Below are 20,467 nucleotides of genomic sequence, written 5' to 3'. Positions count from 1 at the left end.
CACATACATATAAACAACCTAATAAAATGAATTTTAAATAGTATATTTACCAAATTGAGCTTTGAAAAAAGCTTATCGTTTTCTAAAAATTATTGACTAAAAATAGTATATGTTTTACATATTAAAAATACATTTATCAAAATACTTCATTTATTTGCGGTGTCAATCGCTTCACAGTCTGGAATGAGTTCACTTATTTTCAACAGGCCTAGAGCATCTTCGTCAAGTTCTTTGTTGATTCTTGCGTATGACTTGTGAATGCTTGTTATGTGTGGATCTGATGTATACAGTGTTGGCAAAATGTTAATCTGATTAACGATTAAAAATTAACGATTAAAATGTTAATCGCGATAAACGATCAAAATTAATTAATCGTAATCATCTGTATGATTAATGATTAAATTTTTTTATCGTTATTCGTCGGTTGTGATTAAGGTAATTAATTTTAATCATCAATCGGTAATCCGATTAAAAAAAAATCTGATTAAGTGGTCTCGTTTGTCTGCATTTTAAATCAAACACCATATACGATTATTCTTTTTTGTTTGACGCTTATGAAAAACACATAATACTGATATAAACAAATAATAATTATAATTTGTATAACTTAAACTGGGAAGTTTGAAAACCCATGGCACATGTGCAGAGAGATATAAAACCTAGTTTTCATAACGTCTGCTGGCAATAGATCACAATCAAAATGCATACCAAATTGCTTAGATTGATGAGGGAAACCGACTTAGCCATACCCGATTAACTGGCCTTGTGTGCAAAGGACAATTCCAGCATAAATTAATTAATAACCAAACCTACTTAATCAAATTAAGGGTTAATGATTAAAAATTTATTTTTTATATCACGGTTACGATTAACTATTTAATCAGATTAAATTAAATCATGATTAACTGTAATTCGATTGAATGTAATCAAATTAACTAATTGATTAAAAAATCAATCGATTAGTGCCAACACTGGATGTATACAATAATGAACGGAAGATATATTCGTTTGTCGCCAATCTTGAGTGTTTTCTTGCATGATGTAGCCTAAGTTTCTTGTAGTCTTTGTTGCGGGACTCTTGTGCGTCTTCTGAAAGTTGTCCGATTGGTAATACAGCAAAATGTTTTATAACACTCTCTCCATGGTGAGCTTGTGCACCGAGGATGTCATATAATACCAGTTGTATTTGTTGACATATATTCTTGCTGTTTCCAATGCATAAACGCCAAACTTTTAACCATCAGTCATAACACCCGAAGATAAAGTTTATAGAATGATATACAGTCTCTGTATCAGAACTTCATCAACTCCAGTTATTTCATCAGAACAAGTGGCATTCGAAAAAAGTCTTCTTGCTGTATTTCCATCATTGGAGTTGCCACTTACTTGCCGTGGCTTATCTATGATTAATCCCAGCTTTTCTCGATAAAGTCTTTGCACCGCAGTTTTCTTTTCTTCTTTTGTCCTTTTGTGGACTTCATTTCTAGCACACCATTTTTTTAAAGAAAGGTTATAAGATATGTGCAAAATCATCGCCATGCATCTAATCCAGGCATTTAATGTTGATAATCCATAATGGAAACAGCTTTCGTCTTCAGGTCTGATCAGTATGTAGATGTTTCTTAACAATTTTGAATCGCAGGTAACAATACTAATTTTCCACAGTTCCAGTACCTGGCAAGTAATTGGACATATTTTTTTTCGAAAACGAGCGCCTTACCCATTGTGGGTACTGGAACTGTGGAAAATTGGTATTGGTACCTGCAATTCACAATGGTTAAGAAACATCTGCATGCTGATACGGGCAGTTTATTGCGTATTCCCCAAAAGTTCGGTGTGAATTGCAGGTAATTGTACATACTATATTGTGCGGCCTTATATATCCTTAAAAGTAGGCAGCTAACTTTTTTATCTTTATTTACTCCCATTGTAAAATATTGGAAATCTAATAAACTCGTATTTCTTGGTAATTCCGTATCCATGGTGTAAGGAAATTTTTTCTAAAATTTATTAAAATCTCACAAGTTAAACATCAGGTAAAAGGGGCGTTTGTCTAGTTTTCGAATATATATGTAAATTGTTTTTTGTTAGGGTCCAGTGATACTAATAGCGGCTGAAATCCCGCATTCGCACGTAGTGTCACTTAAAACATCATAACTTCAAATGGCGCAAACTTGCGCAAACTTTTTTCCGTGTAGTAGGTGGATTTTTCGTGCTTTTAATGAATTCAAGATCAAACATAACCAAGCGGCGAAAACCTTCGAATCCTTCATCGAAATTAAAAAAAAACGGAACAAAATTTGCGTTTTATTAAAAAAGGTATTGCTGCTACCTGTTATTTCAAAATAAAATATTTATAGCTCATTTCAAATCTGAATATATCATGTAACTCAAGTCCGTATTTCTTAATAGGTCCTTGCTACGAAAAAATTCCTAAACTGCGGATCTGAAAATTACTGCGTTGCGAGTAAAAATTTCAAAAATTTGAATATGTCAATTTCTTAAGCAGTTTTTACTTTATTTCATTAAATAAACATACAAAAAATTATCAGATCATTAAAGCATGCTTTATTCCCTAAAGAAAGATACCAAACACTTACATATGCTCAGTGGCGGACCAGCGGGGGGTTTTGGGTGTTAAGCTACGTGTCAGTCAGTGGCGGACGCACGGAGTGTGTTTTAATATGGCGCATATGTATGTAGTTATAATATGGCGTCTATGTACTAAACCACCCCCGTGGGTCCGCCACTGACTGACACATAGTTTAACCCCCAAAAGCCCCCCGCTGGATCCGCCCCTGCATATGTTATTTATGATCAGCCTTTGTACTAGCTCGATCCATAGTGCCGGCCGAGAAATATTGCGTAAGCAAGCGAAAGAACCAATACTTAAAATACAAGACAAAAATCGAAAATCGTATAATCTTCGTCGAAATCCAGCTACCCGCTACAAAAATGGTGATCTTGTGGCAATTAAACGCACACAGTTTGGTGGAGGGCTAAAACTTTAACCAAAATTTTTGGGCCCTTACCGCGTGGTAAAAGTGAAAGCAAACAACACGTACGATGATTCTCGAGTCGGCGAAGGCGAAGGTTCCAAACGAACGACAACTTGAGCAGAACACATGAAGCCGGGGTCAGATAATGACATGGTTGACGACGCATTTGAGACGAATTCTTAGCAGGATGGCCGAGTTGTGGGATGATAACCCTAATGCCGAGCAAGCGCAACTGACTACCGAGCGACCGAGCGAAGTAAGAGGAGGAGACTCAACAGTTGTTGAGACGGCGTGCGCGACGATTATTAATTCAATTCATTTTATTGTCCGCTTAATTATTTTAAAAACCTACTTGCATTAAATTAAGTAAATTTAACTCAATACATAAATTCGTTTTCTGAATAATAAAAACTAAACCTACAAATATTAGTATAGATTAGGAATATCATTACATTTTTTCTATTTTTATTATTTCTGTATATATTCCAGAACGCAAAACGCGGTACAGAATTGGACTATGTGATTGCAAGCAAAAACCCACTTTTCCAAAAGCCCGTTTATCTTGAGTTGTGGGTAAGTAAAAAACCTTGTTTGCCTCATACTGCTTATATTTAAATACATACCTCTGCCGTTCAATTAAAGTAGCTTAAGTTACTTTAGAAGGTTTGACTTTAAATTAAAAAATAACCAGTTTCATTTGAAATTTTTTATATTTCCATTAAGCTTCTAAAGGACATCCTGGACCTATGGCTTTAAAGGTTAAGATATTGTTTGGGAACCCAATGCAATGTTGCTTTAAAGGAAAAGGGCCTATCCCGACTTAGGCTACGATAATTCAACGGCGCTGATATGTACGTATATCACATCGGGCTCCTGAGACTTCTGGGTTTCAAATACATAAATGGATGCAAAATCGTATAATGATAATTCTAACAATACAGTAGTACACATTTTATAAATTACTAGCTGACCCGGTGAACTTCGTCCCGCCAAAATGAATCTTTTATATTAAAACATTTTGGTTCAACATTTTCGCCAACAGTTCACGTTCATGATTTACAGTGACGCATTTATCTGCTAATATTACTTTTTAAGGCATATTTCCATTGCCGTCTTAAATAACTTAGCAAAAGTGTACATATTTGCATACAAAGATACGTAATAGTGCATTTAAAAGGCGCCACGCCCCTTTTTAAATAGCCCCAATTTTCTCTAAGAGTATGGAATTGATTTCATATATCTCCACACCATGTTCGAGTACTCTATCTTGTATATACCAAGTTCCAGTACTCTACCAAGAACACTTCCAGAGATATGCAGTCTGAAAAATCTGGTTTGTAAGGTGCCACGCCCTTTTTTCCAAATGCCCCAATATTTCTTTATGACTGCGATTGATTTTATATATCTCCATACCAAGTTCCAGTACTCTATCATAAACAGAGACATGCAGTGTGAAAAATTCGGTTTATATGGGAGGTGCCACGCCCCTTTTTCCAATAGCCCTAATTTTTCTTCATGACTATGCGATTTATTTTACATATCTTGTACATACCAAGTTCCAGTAGTCTGCCATAAACACTTCCAGAGATATGCAGTATGAAAAACTCGGTTTCTATGGCAGGTGCCACGCCCCCTTCACTTAGCGGTATGAACATGCAGTATGAAAAGTTCGGTTTATATGGAAGGTGCCACACCCCTTTTTCCAATAGACCTAATTTTTCTTTATGACCATTTGACTGATTTCATATATCTCCATACCAAATTCCAGTACTCTATCGTGAACACTGTCAGAAGTATGCAATATGAAAAATTCGGTTTGTACGGGAGGTGCCATGCCCGTTCTTCCAATAGCATGTGATTGTTTCAGTACTCTACCATGAACACTTCCAGATATATGCAGTATGAATGTTCCAGTACTCTACCATGAACACTTCCAGATATATGCAGTATGAAAAATTCGGTTTGTATGGAAGGTGCCACGCCCCCTTTTCCAATAACACAATTTTTCTCCATGAGTATGCGACTCCATGTTCGAGTACTCTACCATGAACACTCCAGAGATATGCAATATTAAAAATTCGGTTTGTATGGGAGGTGCCACGCCCCCTGCACCTAGCGGTATGAAATATACTTTACATCCGTTTCTCATACCTACACCAAACAAGGTGACAAGAGATTTTTATATATTACATTGAGCAGAGTTTGTTTTTAGATTTGGAAATGTGTTTTTAATGCACATATACTTTTAATAAAAAATAGTATATATAAATATAAAATAGTTATTTTGGTGATGTGTGGTGTGAGTGTACTTTACACCCATGTATACTTAAAAAAAATAATAAATTCGGTTGTTATGAAGTAAAAACCATTTAGAATTAACTGGTGATTCTGATAGTGTCTTTAGGTTTTTATTAATTTTAGTTTCGAAAATGAGCGTTCGAGAAATTGGAACAAGTAAAATTAATGCAGTACATACACACATACATACATAAGCAGCGGTCAAAATTATAGCAGTAAAATTTCATTTAAAAGATAGTTCGATCTATAACAGAAACCATAGAAATAAACATTTCAAAAATTGCACAAAGTTCACAAAAATTAATTAAACTTCAAAAAATGTTCATCAAAATTTCAAATTTTTTATTCAGAACGTTTAGACAATTTTCGAGTATGCAAACTGTAGCCCATTCAATTTTAGTATAATAAAGTGCAAGTTTAAGTCTCTAAAAATTTCAGTTGATTTTTTAGATTTTCAGTAGCATTTTTTTGTTAGGGGCATTCAGCATTTTGTTCCATGTAACGTATGAACAAAATCTATTTTTAAAAAATATAATAATAATAATAAAAAATTTGGAATTTTGAGGAACATTTTTTGAAGTTTGATTAACTTTTTTGAACTTTGTGAAAGTTTTAAAATTTTTATTTCTGTTGTTTCTGTTATTGATCGAGCTGTATATTAAATGAAAATTATTAAAAATAAATAAATAAACATGAGCTGCCAACAATATCATTTCGAATTTTACTGCTATTATTTTGACCGCTGCTGTATGTACATATATGGTCTTTAGTTATCTCGCTTTAATTTATTTTAAGTACTTAAAAAAATTATAACTATATAAATTATTAAAAATTAGAACCCCTCTCGGATCGGGGACCAGTGGCATTCTGCCAGCCTTGCCGCCCTATAGTTACGCCTCTGTGCAAATAGTATGTAATTAAGAATTAAGTGTTTGTAAGTGTTTTACCGCACATAAATGTCTAATTTTATTAAGTTGATAACATATACGACGCTTTAACAAACTTATATTTTTGCGTATTTATTAACCATAGGATGGAACAAAGAACTCCTTTCCATTGCATAATATTTTAGCAAATATAAATATGAGGATTGCAATATTAAAGAGTTAAGGCACTGATATATTTAAAGCCAAATTTATGATGTATCTTTTTAAGTTTAATTAGTTTTTATATTTTTATTAGAATTGAGTTAAAATTTTAGAGTTCTGTGAAAATTTTAAACAAATTTTCTGTCTAAAAATGTTGTAGGTTTTAGGCCTTGTGTGATAGATGTGGTAGAAATCCAAAAGTTTAAAAAATATGTGATAGATCTACCACATATGTGGAAGAGGTTTGCACACTGGCGCAAGCCCTTTAATTTGACACNATATTAGAATTGAGTTAAAATTTTAGAGTTTTGTGAAAATTTTAAACAAATTTTCTGTCTAAAACTGTTGTAGGTTTTAGGCCTTGTGTGATAGATGTGGTAGAAATCCAAAAGTTTAAAAAATATGTGATAGATCTACCACATACATATGTGGAAGAGGTTTGCACACTGGCGCAAGCCCTTTAATTTGACACCTCCGTTTTGAAAATCCGACGAACGGTGCTGTTCTGATGACCTGGACAAAAAATTCCATCTCGCATTTTATTTATAGAACTAGCGGAATCCCGGTGTGCTTCTCTACACCAAATATTGAAAAAAATTGTTGAAAAATCCTGAAATTTTTCTATATGAATATTTTTTTTACTATATTGCAGCCATGTTTATACTTAACTTAATTTATCCGAAGAAAAAATAAACACAGCACATCATAGCAACTATTTTCCACTATGTTTTCGATTTTTCCTATATCTGCTGTTGTACCATATACGTGGTTCATGTGACAGACATAAACTGTCATATATCATGAACCGAACGGAACGAATATACCGTTTAAATTTGGTAGAATTCGTGCACTTCTTTTTTTATTTAAGATGGAGGTGCCACACCCCCTTTTCCAATACCGCACAGTTTTTCTCCATGAGTATGGAATTATTTCATATCTCTCTATACCAATTTTCAGTAATCTACCATAAATATTTCAAGAGATATACCAGATGAAAATTTTTGTTAGTATGGGTGGTGCCACGCCCCCTTTTCCGAATTCGGGGAAACTTAACACAAACCATCTGCATAATAGCCCGACTAGGCCGTATAAATTTGGTTGAAATCTTGCACTTATTATTATATATAAGATGGGAGGTGCCATGCCCTCTTTTCCAATAACGCCCATTTTTCTTCATGAGTATGGAATTATTTGATATACCTCTATACCAATTTCCAGTATTGTACGACAAATATTTCAAGAGATATACAACAAAAATTTTAGTTAGTGTGAGAGGTGCCACACCCCCTTTTACGAATTAGGGCAAACTTCACATAAACTATCTGCATGATAGCCTGAATATGCCGTATAAATTTAGTTGAATTCGGTGAAGCCGTTCTCAAGTTATAAGCTCACACCAAAAACGTGTACTTATTTTTATACATAAGATACATACATATGCCANGGTGAAGCCGTTCTCAAGTTATGAGGTCATACCAAAAACGTGCACTTATTTTAATATATAAGATTAATAACAAAAACATAGATGGGCACTTTGCATTACCAGTAAAAATGCAGTAACCAGTAAATTTGTACTGATAATGAAACTTACTTTGCATTACCAGTAAACATTTATTCATTACTGAAAAAAGCAGCAGTAATCAATAAATATTCACTGATAATGAAATTTACCTTGCATTACCAGTAAACGATTACTGGTTACTGAGAAAAATAGTAGTCAACACTAAATTTTACTGACTACTGGAAAATACCAGTAAGCAGTAAATTTTTACTGATTACTGAAAAATAGCAGTAAGCAGCAAAAATAAAAAAGAATACGAGAGTACGTTTTTGTTGTTTTAGTATATGTATAAAAAATATTTTGATAGTTTCTATTACTAATACATTCTCATTCCGATTGGTATGTTTACAAGCTCTGTTGTCCATGTTATTGCTCAAATACATTGAAAAAAGTTGGACGGAGATGATCCTTTCGTGCATAAAACAAATATGATATGTATCTCGTTTTTCCTTAATAAAATCATGTTTTATTTAAATATCAGTAAGCATTAAATTTTCACTGATAAGGAAATTTCATTTGCATTAAAAGTAAAATTATTATTGATTAAGAAAGTTCGTATTGGCAGTTAAAATTCAATGCACAACCACCATAGTTAATAAATCATTAAAAAAAGTTCGTTCATTTTTTTTTCTTTCAAACGTTTTATTTTGAACATATGTATGTATTTATTATAAGCTGTTAGCTTTTCTTAAAACAAGCAATTCAAAATTTACATCGCTAAGTTTTTGTCTTCTGGAACGATTCAAAATCCCAGCGAATGAAAATAACCGTTATACGGGGGCATATGAGGGTAATGGTGTATTATATTTAAGCAAAACGTTTTCAATCGCTGGATGTTTTTTTAGACAATTTGTTGGTGTGTCTCGTTCGATTAAGTATAAAATTGTTTCCTGAGGATAATTTCCTGAGTCTCCGGAAATACACTGTATGCTAACATTTATTTAAGTGTACAAACAAACGCATATAATTATACACATTTAATGGAAAATTAAGTGTAATAATTGTACCGTTACTTTCTTCCTCGAAATCAAGGAATGATTTCTGGGGCGTTTGTNAATATATAAGATTAATAACAAAAACATAGATGGGCACTTTGCATTACCAGTAAAAATGCAGTACTTTGCATTACCAGTAAACATTTATTGATTACTGAAAAAAGCAGCAGTAATCAATAAATATTCACTGATAATGAAATNCCAAAAACGTGCACTTATTTTAATATATAAGATTAATAACAAAAACATAGATGGGCACTTTGCATTACCAGTAAAAATGCAGTAACCAGTAAATTTGTACTGATAATGAAACTTACTTTGCATTACCAGTAAACATTTATTCATTACTGAAAAAAGCAGCAGTAATCAATAAATATTCACTGATAATGAAATTTACCTTGCATTACCAGTAAACGATTACTGGTTACTGAGAAAAATAGTAGTCAACACTAAATTTTACTGACTACTGGAAAATACCAGTAAGCAGTAAATTTTTACTGATTACTGAAAAATAGCAGTAAGCAGCAAAAATAAAAAAGAATACGAGAGTACGTTTTTGTTGTTTTAGTATATGTATAAAAAATATTTTGATAGTTTCTATTACTAATACATTCTCATTCCGATTGGTATGTTTACAAGCTCTGTTGTCCATGTTATTGCTCAAATACATTGAAAAAAGTTGGACGGAGATGATCCTTTCGTGCATAAAACAAATATGATATGTATCTCGTTTTTCCTTAATAAAATCATGTTTTATTTAAATATCAGTAAGCATTAAATTTTCACTGATAAGGAAATTTCATTTGCATTAAAAGTAAAATTATTATTGATTAAGAAAGTTCGTATTGGCAGTTAAAATTCAATGCACAACCACCATAGTTAATAAATCATTAAAAAAAGTTCGTTCATTTTTTTTTCTTTCAAACGTTTTATTTTGAACATATGTATGTATTTATTATAAGCTGTTAGCTTTTCTTAAAACAAGCAATTCAAAATTTACATCGCTAAGTTTTTGTCTTCTGGAACGATTCAAAATCCCAGCGAATGAAAATAACCGTTATACTGTATGCTAACATCTATTTAAGTGTACAAACAAACGCATATAATTATACACATTTAATGGAAAATTAAGTGTAATAATTTTACCGTTACTTTCTTCCTCGAAATCAAGGAATGATTTCTGGGGCGTTTGTGGCAAAACGCGAGTTTCGGTATCCGCTATTTTACCGTACTTCACCACAAAAGTATTGAACGTTTTCATCACTTCCTCTTCTGTTAGCTTTTGCTGTTTCCAAGAGAGCTTTTAAAAATCGTATTTTTATAGAAGGAATAGTTATTGCGGCAATAACAGCACCCCAAGCGTCAGGTTGCATTAAGATATATTTTTCAAATCAAGTACTCAAGCTCATCACAGAGAATGGCTGGAATTTTGAGACGGTAACACAATTCGGCTAAATTACATTTATATTGCAGAAACTTTTTTACAGACTCATAAAGTGAGTTCCACCTTGTTATGCATGGAGTTAATAAATTAGTAATTATAACTTCATAGATTACTTCTGAAGATTTAGGTCTATTACATCCAAATCTGTGTGCATCTAAACAAAAGAGAAAAATATGTATACATGGGCGTAGCCAGGTAGGGGCAGCGGGGTGCTCGAGCCCTCACCCCCTAACTTTCAAATTTTCTTTATATATACATAAAATAGTACCCTGAAATGCCAGCTTAATAACCAAAATTTGCTAAAATATTGCGCCCAGATTTATATTTGGTCCACTCTATGTTCATTAGTATATCAACCAGTGTTGCCACTATATCCAGCGACTTTATTTTATACCTAGCAATAAAATTTGGTGTAGTGGTAAGTAGTGCGCGCTTCCACTTCGCAACGCCTGGGTTCAAGCCCTGGTCAAAGCAACATCACACAAAATATAGAAAAAGATTTTTTCTTAACAGCGGTCGTCCCTCGGCAGGCAATGGCAAACCTCCGTGTATTTCTGCCATGAAAAACAGCTTCTCATAAAAAAATACAATCGCCGTTCGGAGTCGGCGTAAAACTGTAGGTCCCTCCGCTTTGTGTGACAACATCAAGGCGCACACCACAAAGTCGGAGGAGAAGCTCGGCCAAACACTAACATATGTGTAAGCGCCAATCTCTTATTATTATTAATAAAATTTAAAATTGGGTCACTAGCGAGATTTTTAGGGTTTATTTATTAGCTCTTAGCTAGTTGTTAGCGATTTTATTCATAATATTTAATCGCAATTCTTTGCATTTACGTTTTCCACTGGAAAAAATCGATGAGACTGAAATGCTATTCGCTATTACTAATTTTTTAACGTTTAAGTTGTTTCGCATTTTCAACATTACATCAAGGGTTTATATTTAATTTGACATCACACATGTTTTATTTACTTATCTTGAGTTACTGGATCTTAAGTTGTGGCATTCTTTTAGTAAATGAGCGATATGATTTTTCTTTGCATTTTCATATACATATCTTTACCTTAATATAGAAAGGCCCTAACTTTCAAAACTCCTACCTCAAAAGCAGTTTGAAAGTTGAATAAAAATTAGAGTTCCCCAGCTCCAAATTTTGTCGAAACGTTTATCTTTTTAAACATAATATCTAGTCTAATGCTGTAGAATTAACTTTTCCTTTACTATTAGATGGATTGTAAGTTATCTGACCGCTTTTGGGATGAATCTGAATTACAAATAAAAATGAGTTAGGGCTTTTCTATATTACGGAAACGATATGTATGTATGAATGCAATTTGACTACTTTTATTGCATAAAATTTAAGGTGACCACTTACAATTGAGGAGGTAGATGCAATAAGGGCCCTCATAACATCAAAATATGTAAAATTCTAAATGTGCCCTTCTTGAATAAAACAAAAGTTATATGAGCGAAGTCTATTCAGTGATGCCAATAGTAGGGAAAAGAGGCTACATGTAGGGAAATTCAGCCTTTAATTTGCGATGTAGGGTGAAAGGACAGGCTTTGAATATTAACTTAAATGTAGGGAATTTCAAAATTCTGAATTTGTCTATTTTTTCACAAAATTTTCTTTTTTGTTCTCATATTATTTCTTTTAATTGAATCGGTGAGTTCGAAAACACTAAAAGTTCAAAATCAGTTTTTCGTTGTTGAGATCAAAAACAGTACCGACATGTACGGCTTTTCTCCCAACTTCACGGGTGCAATCAGTTGTGCTACGTTAACGGCTAAGTATATATGTATACGGTGAAATGAGAGAAAAATCGTGCTCTTCCTTGACTTGTACTGTTTTTAATCTCAACAATGAAAAACTTGTACTAGAGATGTCAGTGGCAAAAATGTTTTTCTTTGATTCGATGCATCGAAATGTACATCGATATTTTTCGATGCATCGACTTGCATAGGATTTTTCAGATATTATTAGCAATATTGTAGAAAATTTTAAATAAATTACTGCAACTGAGCTAATTGTGTTTCTAACAGAACTTCTTGCAGCCATTTAAATTTTTTGGCCAAAGTCACTTCTTTTTTTTTGAACAATTGAAAAACTGCAATGACGGTTCAATTTACCGTAGAGGTCAGTTTTCAAAAAACATCGACACATCGATGCATCGATACATCGACTATTTATACATCGAGTGAAAAATTTTCGATGCATCGAAGTAAAACATCGATATTTTTCCGACATCCCTAACTTGTACGGTTGTCGAACCCACCGATTCAATTATTAATTAGTTGAAATTATTTCAATGTGTTAGCGAATGTTACACTGAGAAAAGAGTTTACTTACGTCAACTAAATATGTTTTTCTCAAAACATGATTTACTTATAGTCACATTATTTGGTTATAGTTACCAAATCATGTGTTAGTAGGAATATACTTGGCTGACTTTTTTCTGAGTGTAGCAAGTTAAATCTTCATATGTGCTTGAACACACCCACTGAAGAGCAAGACTTCTAAAGTATGTATTTTTTTTGCGCTTGAACATAACCATTTGACCCAAGTTTGCTTAATGTCATTTTTACCGCCTACTCATCTATATTTTTGCACAGCGGGGTACAAATTACGCGACTTTTAAATAACACAAAAGCAGAGTCTGAACAAAGGAGAAAAGATTGTAATGTTGCTGCTAATGTTTAAAATAAATGATGAATTTACAAAAGAATATTTGTTTCGTTTCGATGTACTATATTTGCGTAGGGAAAAGTAGGGATTTTCTTGAGATGCGGTTGGGATTTTTTCAAAAATTTATTGGCATCACTGAGTCTATTAGAAGTAACATACGAAACTAGCGGGTATTCATTAAGTCAGTGCACTAACAAAAATATTGGGGGTATTCACCAAATTGAGCAAGTGGTCTGGCAAAAGAGCAGATGAGCTCAAGCAACGACTGTTGTTAACAGGCTTGCTTAAGCTAATCTGCTCTTTAGGCAGAGTGCCAGGCCATTTGCTAAATCTGGTGAATACCTATATTGTTTTGTTCTTTGCTTTGATTTATTTTTCTTTCATTATTTTGCAAATAGCGTTATTGTGGTTCAATTATATTCTGTGTTATGATACACTTTGCTAAATTGTACTTTGTGTAATCAAATGTTCTTTATATATGTATGTATAACGATCGTATTTGTTTATTTAAATAAAACATGATTTTATGAAGGAAACACGTGATACATATGTAATTTTATTCAACTTCTTTGTTTTATGCAAAAAGGACATATCTTCGTCAGAATTTTTCACCGGTTTTGAGCAATAATATGGAAAAATACTATGTTTCAGTAATCAGAAAAAAATTACTGCTTAATCCTATTATTTTTCAGTAATCAGTAAAAATGCAATGCTTACTGATATTTTTTTCAGTAATCAGTAAAAGTTTACTGGTAAAGCAAGGTAAATTTCATTATCATTAAAAATTTACTGCTTACTGCTTTTTTTTCAGTAATCAGTAAAATTTTACTGGTAATGCAAATTAGATTTCATTATCAGTATACTTTTACTGACTACTGCTGTCTTTAATGCATTCAATATATACTGCAGTGTGCCCATCTATGAACAAAAATTAGCTATCCCAGCTAAATCACACAATAAATGCCATTGTTAAATATATATCCTTAACAAGTAAAAAGTCTAAGTTCNCAGTAATCAGTAAAATTTTACTGGTAATGCAAATTAGATTTCATTATCAGTATACTTTTACTGACTACTGCTGTTTTTTATGCATTCAATATATACTGCAGTGTGCCCATCTATGAACAAAAATTAGCTATCCCAGCTAAATCACACAATAAAGCACTACATTAAATGCCATTGTTAAATATATATCCTTAACAAGTAAAAAGTCTAAGTTCGGGCGGAGCCGAACATTAAATACCCGACGCAAGTATTGAATACAGTTTTTTCATCTTTCACCTTTTCAGCAGGGGTGGTTTTACCCCTATTTCAAACATCGTCGGTAGAACGTTCAGTTAGACATAATGAGATAACTTATAAACTTTCCGAAATTGCATAATAACTTTATGTATTTCTTTTCAAGAGANTCATCTTTCACCTTTTCAGCAGGGGTGGTTTTACCCCTATTTCAAACATCGTCGGTAGAACGTTCAGTTAGACATAATGAGATAACTCATAAACTTTCCGAAATTGCATAATAACTTTATGTATTTCTTTTCAAGAGATTGTTGTCAGTATCAATTTTGAGTAAATTAGCATCCTTAAATTTCGCAGTATCTAAATTTCAAGCATTTCTGAAATTTACCGATATAAAAAAAGTTGGCATACTTTTGGCTTGATTTCAATAATTTTCAAGGTTTTTCTTTTATGTGCCAAGCACACTAATCATACCGAGTTTGGTCCAAATTGATTGAAAGGTTACCGAGATACACATATGTGGTCATAAGTGGGCGGGGCCATTTTCTGTCTAAAGATCAGTGTAAATATCAATATGAGCGAATAAGCTTCAGTAGTTACTTAAATATCGCAGTTGTCGTATTTGCTACCGTTATATGGGAGGTAGGCGTGGTTATTGTCCGATATTGCCCGTTTTCAATACCGTCCGTCCCACGCTGAAAAGAATTACTCATGCCAAGTTTCGTTAAGATATCTCAATTTTTACTCGAGTTATTGTCTGCAGAGTGGGGTGGACGGACGGACAGACAGTCACCGCTTAACCCTTCGTTCAGCTATTAGTCCCCCTGGTGGTTTCGGCGATACTTTTTCAAAAATTTCCACGTTTTAATTAAGTTAAGACTATGACCCTAATTGACTTTACTACGACATCGTTTAGGATAATTTTCAACTGTAGTTTTTGTCTTTAGCTTCATTTAAAAAAATAAATAAATAAACAAAAGGTCATGTCTTATTCGTTTTTGATGTACTAGTCACCCCGGTGACTATATGTAATTGGACGTAATAATCGTGATTTGGATCAGGATTTTGGGCACAAATATTTCATATTTGATTAGATTTTATTAAATTAATGGATTTTAAATAAGAAAAGAAATAAATATATACAAAAAACATAAAAAATAGTTGGTGATAAGTAATGAAATTAGCCTAACATGCTTGGATATTTAATTCGCCAAGGGTCAGCCACTAATTGAATATTTGCACTAAAAGTTTGATGCCATTTGATCGATCGTGTCGACGCCTACAATGAAAATAAACTCCATCGAATCAGTCGCTACCCACGCACGCTAAGAGCGATTTGAGTTTCGGTTTTATTCTAAATTTTTGGACGGATATGTATGGATTATTATGGATTATATGGATATGTGTGGATCATTACACAATGGCGTTCTCGATTATATTGTATTATGTTTGAGATATAAACCTCATTTGTATCTACATGGTTGGGAGTTGAATTCCANATGGATCATTACACAATGGCGTTCTCGATTATATTGTATTATCTTTTGAGATATAAACCTCATTTGTATCTACATGGTTGGGAGTTGAATTCCAAGCGGGGTGCTGAACGGCCTCTTCTTCTGTCTGCTCTTCCAATTCCGATTTGGTTTCATTACACCGTACGACAAAAACAAACAAATTTCGAAACACATCAAGCAATCAATATACCCACGAAACTGTGGGCCTAATATAGTAAAACTGCGTTTTTAGGTAAAGGACTTTGTAGTTTCAAAGATATGATTCATTCCAAAACTTATTTAAAAAATTCATTCAAATGTAGAAAAACAGTATGGATACCAAATGAAAGAGAAAGTTCTGTAGAATTAAAAAAAATGTGGTTCACAAGGGCGAATAGGTATTGAAAATGTCCATTTAATTAGTTTTATTTTTTAAGCGAATAAAGTTCGAAGGACGAAATTCGAGGATGTGGTCGAGTGCATTTTAGTCCTTAACATATAATTTTTTCGAAAATAATTATTGTAAAAATTCGAGGATATTTAATGATAAAATGTTAAAATTACATTTTCGATACCTAATCGTCCTTATGTACCAAAAAATTTAATCGGCCTTAATTCTACAGAATGTTCTTTTGAATTTGATAGCCATACTGTTTTTCTACATTGCACTGAACTTTTTTTTAACTTAATTAAGTACATAATTATATTTTTCGAATTTCAACGTCCTTAAAAAAATCCCGACGTCAGAGAGAAAAACTAAAAACGCAGTTTTACTATATTTGGCCCATGGTTTCGTGCATATATAAAATTTTGTGTGTGTACAATTTACTGTCGCACGTTGTTATAATTGAATTTACGATCATCTTCCACTACATTAAATTCTGCCGGAATGTCCTTTTCGAATATTCAAATACACAACAACAACAAAACCTCGTTAAAACAGTTTATCCTACTTCCATTTAAGATTCGTTTTCGAAAACTCAAATATAATTTTGCTCGCGGCGCGCCGCATGCATAGTGCATGTGATATTCATATATTTAGTCACCGGGGTGACTAACAGTGTAACGACCGACTCAAATCGATTTCCTTTTTCATTCTGATCGTTTATGTATACATTTGTCTATATCTGTCTCCATTCGTTATGACCGTTACAAACAGCCATTATGGAACAAAGTTATAATACCCTTGTGCACAAGTGCGCTCGGGTATAAAAAATACGTTAATTTTGACTGACTTCCTTTATAAATTAGCAATTCCATAGCATCAGATTCTTTCAGAAATTTATTGTTTGTCTTAAAGCTCTTCTTTAAAATGTTAATTGAATGAAGTTGTTCTTTCGTAGTTGGCAAACTTTCTGATAATATTTCTTAGCTTCACCTTCAGATTCATCTGAAGACGGATTTAAGAGTTAATGTAAAATTTCGGCGTCAAAGTTGGGAACTTTGAAATTTTTGCCCTGCGCTTATATCCGAGCAAACTTACCTATCAAAGTCTACTTTGGTATCAAAATTCTGGTGCTTTTAAACGGGGAATCATGTAAGCGGGGATCCATTAAGCAGGGATATCTAACCATTTGTATATGGGCAAATCTCATAAGGGGTAAAATCGTCGGTAAAAAACGGGGAACGTTTTATTTTCAGAAATTTTGTATTCGTTTGTTGGAACCTTTGGAATTCACAAAGTAGAATTTTGGAATTTTAAAAATTTATACAAACAATTTTGTGCGTAGAACTAGAAAACTTGTTACTTCAAATGTATGAACGCCTGGTATTGGGAAATGAAAATATCGTTTTTTTAGAAATAAAAACTGGTCATAAAGAGTGGCCGCGCGAAAATGGGTATATATGTATTTTAAAAAAGGACATCATATACATGTGGATAAACCATGGACTGAATGATGAAAGCTGCTATCATTCGATGGTTGATATGCATGATTATTTCATGTTCTGCAAATTTTACCCATCTTTTAAAGAAAGAATTTATAGATACTAATTGTCTTGGATAATTTTGCGCTCAGTTTTTAAACAACCAAAACTATAAGTTTGTGCAATATGTTCATCTGAATCAAGCTGGGTTCATGCGTGGAGGAGTCCAAGCGTAAGCATCCGTTCGTAGGACATGGCTTAGCCCGCGTGGCCACTGTGCATTGATACGCGATACTATGTCAATATCGTTGTAAAGTTAATACACCTCATTATTCTATCATCTAAACCTATATATTTTTCTTAGTGTATAAAATTTGATTGGAACTGAACTAGGGAATGCACACAAAGTGTTCATTCATCTAGAATCTAATTTAGTTTTGAATTCTCTTTACTTCAGCATTCTCAGTTTTTCATTCAGGTATTTACCACCTTGCTGCGTGAAATCAATTTTTTGTAACGATTGTAGATTGAAAAAATATATGCCACACTACCAGACTAAAGGAAAAAGAATGAAATCCTACTTGCAAATATTTCATGATTAAAATTTTAAATGATTTCCCAGTTGCACAGCTCAGCCAAGTAGTGTGCGAGTCAGTGATCGCACTTTTGAACTGGAACATTGACGCGTTTGAAGGCAGCGATGCAAACATCAGTCGTATCTCATCGCCCTTTTCCTTATGCATAGTAGAAATATTATAAAGTTCATTCATGTGGTTTATCCCGACTCTCAGGCATTGATTCTTTAAGAGAATGGAATTTTTGGATCTTATTTAGTTGAGCATTATCGTGGATTAGTCGAGTGAATGCGACATTTGAAATTGTCCCTTTGCAGCGTGAGCAGACGCATCTATAGGTGTCGTTGATACGTCGGTGGTCTTTGGGCGAGTTTGTTCGAAGGCTTCGGCTATGGCACAGTAAACATCCATATAACGCTTCTCAAACTCTGATGTCATGTTATTGGTGTAATATGATGACTCCGAAGAACCCTCTGCACAGATTATGATCGTATGAGCCTCAGCAAACTCCTTTGAGATCGAATCGATCTGTTGTAAACGTTTTTGAAAATAGATTGACGTTTTACGTGATTGCGCATTCTTTCTAAAGTTTTGAAGAACACGTTTCAATGATTAGTGGTGGTCGCACTGCAATTTTACTAAGTTATCGAATGGCATTTTGCATATTTCTGGTGCTATGACTGTTTTTTTTTTCTTCTCGCAAATTCTAACTGTGCTGCGGGCTCTGCTAATCCTTCTTTGCGTCAAATTTCATTGAGTCGGCTTGTTTACTTGCTAGTTTAGCGCTGCAAATATCTAACGGGCCCTTATGTACATGTACTGCCGAGTTGGGTGTACGTACATATGTACGCAAAGCTTATGTACACTTGTGCTTATGTACAATTTTGGCGATGCACATATGAATGTATGTGTACTGAGAAAATTAGGCGATCAAATAAATTCAACAACTTGTAACTTGTGCATACGTACGGCCGCCATTTTGCTAATTTAGAAATTTTTTCAAATTTAGTATGCCAAATACAGAGCATCAAAAACACTTCCACAATCAAAAAACCGAATTGAAAAATATTGATTTTCAAAAAAACTAGAAATATTTGAAAAAAATTTTCGGCCGTTATACTTTAAAATCACAGTTTGCCCTAAAATTTTCAGATGCCCGTAACTCAGCGAATTTTTTTTTTGCAAACAAAAAATACGTGTCTCTTTATTTGTCCTAAAAACATGAAAAGTCGTATTAAACTTGATTTCGAATTTTGAACCCATTCACCCTGCATGAATTGAAATAGAATCAGCCAACGGTCGTTGCTTGAGCTCATCTGCTATTTTGCTAGACTGCCAGGCCACTTGCTCACTTTGGCGAATACCACTAATGTGTTGGTTGAAAGCGGCACTTCTAATCCAGCATTTCTAAATACATATTTCTTAAATCCCGTCACTTGCGTCACGCCTATTTTGAACTTTACAATCCATTCCCTAATCGCGTTAATGACATCAAACGGAGGACAACTGTCAGCAATTAAATCTATATCCCTTCCTATGCCTTCGTCACCAACGAAACCTACGCTTTCAGCATTATCTTCAGCTAATCCTTTATCATTACAATCTAGAGTCCGACCGATTCCAATTTTTTTCAGGTACCGATGCCGATGCCGATTAATTGGCTTATGAGGAAAGAATCGGCCGAATCACTCGTCTGCCTCAGGTGAGTGGTCAATACGACGGTCATCGTGATAATTGTTTTCGCCACCGGAAGTCAAATCGACTACCCACCGCTTCATTTTGCCAACACTGCTGTTGGTTGTCTTGGGACCCTCATGCTCGCCAACTTTTATCATTTCGTATCTATCTATCATTGTCTGCTGTTATGCGATATGGACCGAGGAACTTTGTCCGAATTCTCAACCCTATCCCATACTGCACCCGTTCNGTTTTGGCAATTTTTTTGCTGGCTTTATATAAAATAAAATTGTCGCATATACTTTTGTATGGAAAAAAAGTCAAACACCTTCAACAAAAAAAATAATAATTTTTGTGAGCTGTCTGCAAATGTTTTTTAAAGTTGGCTGTCGCTTCACCCGAACATTTGAAAAGAAATTCCAAAGAATCGGCAAAGAATCGGCGAAAAAAGCCGATGCCGATGCTCAATTTTGTGCCGATACTAGCCGATGCCGATGCCGATTAATCGGTCGGACTCTATTACAATCACTGCTTTCATCATG

At 33.7% G+C, this 20,467-nt stretch overlaps 1 protein-coding gene across 1 annotated transcript in view; it reads left to right on the top strand.

The window, feature by feature from the left end:
- Positions 1–20,467, top strand: part of LOC108361474 (cadherin-86C-like) — a 171,457-nt gene that overhangs the window by 96,605 nt on the left and 54,385 nt on the right. The window contains exon 2 of the mRNA XM_017614092.1: positions 3,489–3,572. Coding sequence (XP_017469581.1) covers positions 3,489–3,572 — 84 coding nt within the window. The remainder of the gene's footprint in view (positions 1–3,488; positions 3,573–20,467) is intronic.

Source organism: Rhagoletis zephyria, unplaced genomic scaffold (assembly GCF_001687245.7).
Source record: "Rhagoletis zephyria isolate East Lansing unplaced genomic scaffold, Rhagoletis_zephyria_1.1 Rzeph_scaffold_00772, whole genome shotgun sequence".
In the NCBI taxonomy this organism is placed as follows: domain Eukaryota; kingdom Metazoa; phylum Arthropoda; class Insecta; order Diptera; family Tephritidae; genus Rhagoletis; species Rhagoletis zephyria.
This window is presented reverse-complemented; position numbering and strand designations above follow the sequence as displayed.